Below are 6000 nucleotides of genomic sequence, written 5' to 3'. Positions count from 1 at the left end.
CAGGATTTCCACAAGTTTATTGGAAACACAATACAAACCGAAGGATAGATGGGCTCTCCTACAGACAGTCAGGCCACACTGGCCTGGCATGGGAGACAGCTTCCTGAGCACTGAGGCCAGCTCTGGTTAGTGCTCATGGAGAGGGGCGGGGGCACCAGAGACTTGGAGGAGAGGAACAGGCAGGCAGGGCACGCACAAATCAGGACAAGGCTTTCTGGAAGGAAGCAGGGTGGTTTAGTGGGCAAACTCCTCCAAAGGAAAGCGGGGATGACTGTGAAGAAAGGCTTCCTCTTCCTCGCAATAGAGCTCTTTCCTCCTCAGCAGGCTGAAAGCAATCTACAAAAACCCAAGCAGGCCACTCCTCTGCCTCCTTTCCCAAGGTCTTAAGCAGTGCCGAGGAACGAGGAACGAGGCCTCTGAAGACACAGCACATAGCGGTGCCCTTGCAACAGGCCTGATCTTTATCAGCCCTTCCCTGCTCTTCCCTGCTGCATGCTGGGAGCTCCCAGGCTCCCAGGGTGGGTTGGCTTCTGGCTGGAGCCAGCTAGTGTGGGATACCCACAGAAATCCATAGGGCTGGAGGAGGAGGCCAAGTTCCTTCTCCCCTCTCTGACTCCCCAGTGGCCCTGGCCTATAGTTACATGGCTTCCTCACTGTGCTCCCCCCCCCCACTCTTCTGGCCTCTATATGAACCCTAAAAATGAGATTTGCTTTCCTGGTTGGGCCCTGAGTGACAGACACTGGGTCACAGACAAGGTAGTATTGTGGGAGCTGCCAGCAACTTCCTTTGGGCCCCCTCTTTTGCACACCCTTAGTCTATTAGAGGGGTGGCAATGTTTGTGGACAGAAGGGATGCCTTGCAGTTTCTTGTGTCTTCCCAGAGGGCCTAGCACTACTGTATGCCTGTGAAGACAGCCTCAGTTCGTCCAATTCGTGTGCTCACCATGAAACAGGGACATGCCATTGACATGCGCGCGTACACACACACACACACACACACACACACACACACACACACACACACACGATGGCAACACTGTAGGCTCAGAAAGGCAAAGACAAAAGACCAGGTCCCTTGGAACCTGTCTTATTTACCCTGGAGCAATCCTTCAGCATTCCCAGTTATCAGGTGGGGCAAAAACACTTGGGTATGTTGGGAAGGTGACCCTGCAAGAGCTAGCACTCACAATCAAGGTGAGGAGGGACACTCTGGATCCATGGGACTCAAAATGAGCTGTGATTTCCTCAAAGCTAACTGTGACCTCTGCCTCTACCAGCCCGGTGGAGGACCTTCCCCAGATCTCTTGGACTTGGTAGAGAGAGAAAAAAGCCTCAGTAGTCAGGGGCACTGATTGTCAGCACGGTGAGCTGTCACTCATGATGCGACAGGGCAGAAGAGGAAAGTGAACAGGGAGGCAAGCATTTCTCCCTGTGTCTATATGCCACAGAAACCCAGGGTGGGGGCCAGGTGCAGAGAATTGCATTCTCTCTTTCTTTTTCTTTAGGGAAGAAATGGCCAAACGGCCAGTTGTTCCATCTCTTGGGTCTTTGCTGATGGGAAGCCTGTAGGGAAATGCCAGACATTCTGGTTCATGGAGCACCACCCACCCTGGCCCCACCTGCAGGGCCCCAAGCCATGGCCTAGCAGTGGTGGCAACTTGTCACAGCTGTGGAGAGGCCTATGATGAAAAGCAGTTCCTCCCCAGAGGGTCCTGGGAGAGGACAAGGCAGCTGGTACTGACCGTTGTCCTTAGCCACACACCTCTCCTCTCTGCTGCATGGCACACAGATTTCCAGTTGTCACCATCATTTTTTGTGACAACTTATTCTTCTAGGGGACCAATTCCAGCTGTCTTGCACTCTGTCTTGCAACCATCTGCTGGAGTACCTCCTGGCGGCCACCCAGCTGCTTTAAGACACGGGCTCCAAGGTAGCTGCAAGGTCAGACTTTACTTGTCACAGTGCTGGGACTCTGCTCCACAGCCCTGTCCCTGCTAATGGAGAGGTGGCCACATCCTCTGCTCAGGGAGTTACTTTGGTGACTGCAGCTAAGTGTGGAGGCCGGCAGAGTAGCCATCCAGGATGTCACTGAGGACTTGGATCCAGGGCAGTGAAATAGGCAGAGGCCTCCAGGGGTCCCAGCATATATGGTCAAAAAAAAAAAAAAAAAAAAAAAAAAAAAAAAAGCTGGAGAAGTGTGAGGGATCACAAAACCATCTACACAGATTCATATCTACAAATAGGATAAATAGGATTTCCATCCTTTACCCTACCCCTCAGGCCCAACAGAATCTACTCAAAATAAAATGGGGGGATTCGTGACCCCTCCACCCCAGATACAGGTCGTTGTCAGCTGGTTTAGCTATAAGGGAAGAGGGCAGTAAGCCAACAGCTTGTCACAGTGATACCCACGATTAACACCTGCTCTCTGACGAGCTCCCCAGGACCGAAGGGAAACCAGTCCTACCCCAGCCTCTCTCCAATGACAACACAGATGTCGAGAGTCACTTGCAGGCTGGCCAAGGTCAAGAACAATATGTTCCCCAGACCCTCCGACCCCATAGAGTGTGGGAGCAAACCCTGTACAGGGTGCAGAGAGGAAAGAGTAAATTCCCCAATGAGGAGAGAAAGGCAGCCTACTGAGGAAAAAGCCAAGAGATACAATAGCAAGGCAGGGCGATGCTAGGGACCGCAGGGACACTGGCACATTCCGAAGGAGGGGCCACTCAGAAAGATGCCGTGTCCCTCCTATACATAATTTCACAGCATGAAACAGTAGGGTGGACACATGCAGGGTAGAGGGACTCCGGGCTCTCAGCAGCCTCCATGGCTGAGCTTAGCTGCTCCTGGGAGTTGGGAACTGGGAAGCGAGGGGGCTAGTGGCTTCCTGTTTGCCTCAGCTCTCAGACAGGTCCATTGTGGGACACAAGGTCTCTGGGAAGGAAGCGAGGTGCCTCTGGCTCACACACACCGAGTCACAGACACAGACTGTGAGCTCCTACAGTTTCTTCCCTGCCCCTTTTGGCCTCCAAGGAGTGTGCACGAAGCTCTCCCACGGAAGGGACCACCTTCTTTCCAGGCATGGCCGTGACCACCAGCGGGACAGTAGCCAGGTCTCGAAGAACAGGATGGAATAGGGATAGCTCAGTCTGACACACAGCAGGTAAGTTCTGGAAAAGGGAAGAAACAAGAGCAAGGCTAAACGATTTTTGATAGGCGGAAGCAAACTAAGTGTGGAGGGCAGAAGCCTCCCACCACCACGGCGACTGTCAGGGGAGAGGAGGCCAAAAGGAAAGTTCGCCTAGGTCAGGAAAATGTCCAAGCGACACGGAAACATGAAGGGTGCAGTGACTGCTGGTGAGGCTACACCACCCCAGGCCAGTGCTCATCCACAGACCTCACAAAGTCCTGCTGATTAGGAGGGAAGCAGGACCACACCCAACCGGGAGGGGTGACCCACACTGTCTTCAGCCTTTGTAATCGCCTGGATGCCAACCCTCGAGGGCCATGAATACACTCTGTAGGACAGTGAGCCTCAACCCCCAGTGTCATAGGGTCAAAATTTCCCCACTCTGTCAATGCTGTGCATCTGGACGTGTGACAGGAAAGAGTAACTGAACAACAGACATGCCCACCAGTGTTATCACTGCTGTCTTTCATTACATAGTGGGGTGCAGAGGATGCCGAGATGGGGTAGAAAGGCTTGGACCTTCCCTCCCATCATCCACTGCAGCCCAGACAGAACCAACATGTTTGCTTTTACAGGTTCAAACCATCCTGAGGGACAGAGGGTGGGACTAAGCTAGAGAGTCACTTCATGAGCCCTTTGGGAACAGGGAAGGGACCAACAGGGGATCACCAAATGTGTTAAGGTTCAGATTCAGTTCAGGAATCACTGACCCGCTACTTTACTGGGTCATGTGACCACTGCCAGAACCTTAGGAAGATCAGAGAGACTAGGCACTGGCTTAAAGGGCACACAGTGAGTGCACCATGGAGACAAGATTTGAACTCAGCTCTTAACTCACGTCAGGTTTTTCCCACTCCACTGAGCCTCCCATTCTCCATCCAGCCCAGAGTTCTAGTAACAGCCCAATCAGAGTAAATTTCAATGTCTGAGTTGCGAGTGTGCCAATATCTCTCAGAAGTCTACTCTCCCACCTCTGGTGGAGAAGGTGTGGACTCTGTTATTCACTCGTTCCAGCAGAAATAGAATACCTGCTTGAACATAGTACACACGGGCCATGCTTCTGGCCTGTCATGGTGAAGTTTTGCTAAACTTACCTACTTGGGTTTCAGAGCAACCCTCCCTGGTAGCCAGATGCTTGGGATCTGGAGTTCAGGCTCCCACCTGCATTCCCCACACTGGCTCTGAGATACGCCACCTCTCTAGATCACAGCAGAGTCCCATCTGCCCTCACAAGGCTGTCATTTCATTTTTTCCTTCCCAGACCTACCCAGCCCCACCGCATTTCCCTGAAGCAAGAGCAATGGGCACTTTCAGGCCTCCAACCAGGCACACGCCAAGGCAGCAGTAGCAGATGGCCCAGGGGAAGGTCTAATTCCCAGGTCTCCTTCTAAGACCGGTTGTAGCCTGAGCCATTTATCTTTTTGCTCATGGGCAAATGTGTTCATCTACACTGTCGGCTTTTGTCGTTGCTAACCCTGAATCGTAAGCACTTACTTTGATTTCTGCAAAATGTTCCCTATTGGTTTGACTACTCAGAAGTACTTGAAGCCCGTGGACTCGGAGACTCTGCCCTCTGACCAACCGATGCCACAAAAGCAATCTCTTTTACAGTCTCTAGTTGCAGGCTTCTGAGTTCATGTCCTCCCCTTCCGAAAATCAGAGAATTCACCATCCGAATCTTGGAGGCTGGAAAGCAGATGGCGAGTGAGACCATGCATTTAAGAAAGCTAGACTTGGGCCAGTGAGACGGCTCAGTAGGTAAAAGGCACTTATGTGCAAGCCTGATGACCTGAGTTCAATCCCTAGAACGCAGAGAGTGGAAGGAGCTGTCCTTTATATGTGTGGCCTCACATGTATGCATGCACCAGAGCATGCATGTGTGCAAAACACACACACACACACACAGAGCACACACTCCCCCCTCTCCCCCTCCCCCACTCTCTCCTCACTTCCTCCTCCCCCTTCTCTCTCTCTGTCTCTCACACGCACATTCTCTCTCCCCTTTCTCCCCCCCACCACATACCCCTAAAAGGTAGATTTGAAACTGGCAGTGACGCCGAGGGCCCGCTAAGGGTTCTGAAAGTGAGACCGGGAATTAGAGGGGGAACACTGAAGTAAAAGAGTTGAGTTGAATGTGGCTGGAAAAGGAAATCCAGAGCTCTCCGGAGCCCAAGTCCATGGGCAACTGACTACTTCCCACCATGGATGTGTGTGTCCTAGAAAGATGACAGGTGTCAAGTGCATTTGAGAGAGCACGTACATGTGGTAACCCTCCAGCCTTCTTCCCGATGAGCTTCCAGGGTGCAGGCTGCTAAACACATGCCCTCTGGGGAAGATAGTAGGGCCTTCCTCATCTGTGCTAGGCAAGCCCTCTACCAGCCCTTGGGTCACCCAGAGAAAAATCTCTAACACAAATGCTAGAGATCAAACATAAAAACCAAAACATCATCAATAAATGTCCTCTGAGAAGCAAGAGTTTCCAGGAAGCATTAAACAGCAGATTCTTTTTGTTTTGTTTTTTAAATTGAAAACCAAGGTGGAGAGGAATGGAAGGGTGGCTGGGGTTCTGGTTCCTGCAATGGCAGGTTAATTTATATTGGACTAACTCTCCGGCCAATCAAATCTGGGCAAAATTAAACAAACAACAACATAAAAACATTTGGAGGTAGTGGAGAGGCTATAAGCCTTGCACAGAGTGAGACTAGGTCAGGGCTACTTCCAGCTATTGCCTTTCCTGTGAGCAATGAAATATAGAAAGCCCACTCAGGCAAAAAGCTGTGACCTAGCTGGAATGAGTCATCAGAGGTGAG

General features: G+C 51.6%; 1 protein-coding gene across 6 annotated transcripts in view; it reads right to left on the bottom strand.

The window, feature by feature from the left end:
- Positions 1-6000, bottom strand: part of Mta3 (metastasis associated 1 family member 3) — a 116762-nt gene continuing 110762 nt past the window's right edge. For 2 of the 6 annotated variants that reach the window (XM_051175175.1, XM_051175181.1), the window contains exons 17-18: positions 4685-4876; positions 2949-3170 (exon numbers count right to left, since the gene is read on the bottom strand). In XM_051175175.1, coding sequence (XP_051031132.1) covers positions 4719-4876 — 158 coding nt within the window. In that variant the 3' untranslated portion in view covers positions 2949-3170; positions 4685-4718. Of the gene's footprint in view, positions 211-2948; positions 3171-4684; positions 4877-6000 lie in introns of those variants that run through there. The other 4 variants (XM_051175176.1, XM_051175177.1, XM_051175180.1 and 1 more) reach the window with 4 other exon arrangements.

Source organism: Phodopus roborovskii, unplaced genomic scaffold, assembly GCF_943737965.1.
Source record: "Phodopus roborovskii unplaced genomic scaffold, PHOROB, whole genome shotgun sequence".
NCBI lineage: Eukaryota > Metazoa > Chordata > Mammalia > Rodentia > Cricetidae > Phodopus > Phodopus roborovskii.
The sequence above is the reverse complement of the archived record's forward strand: the minus strand, read 5'-3'. Positions and strand labels throughout refer to the sequence as shown.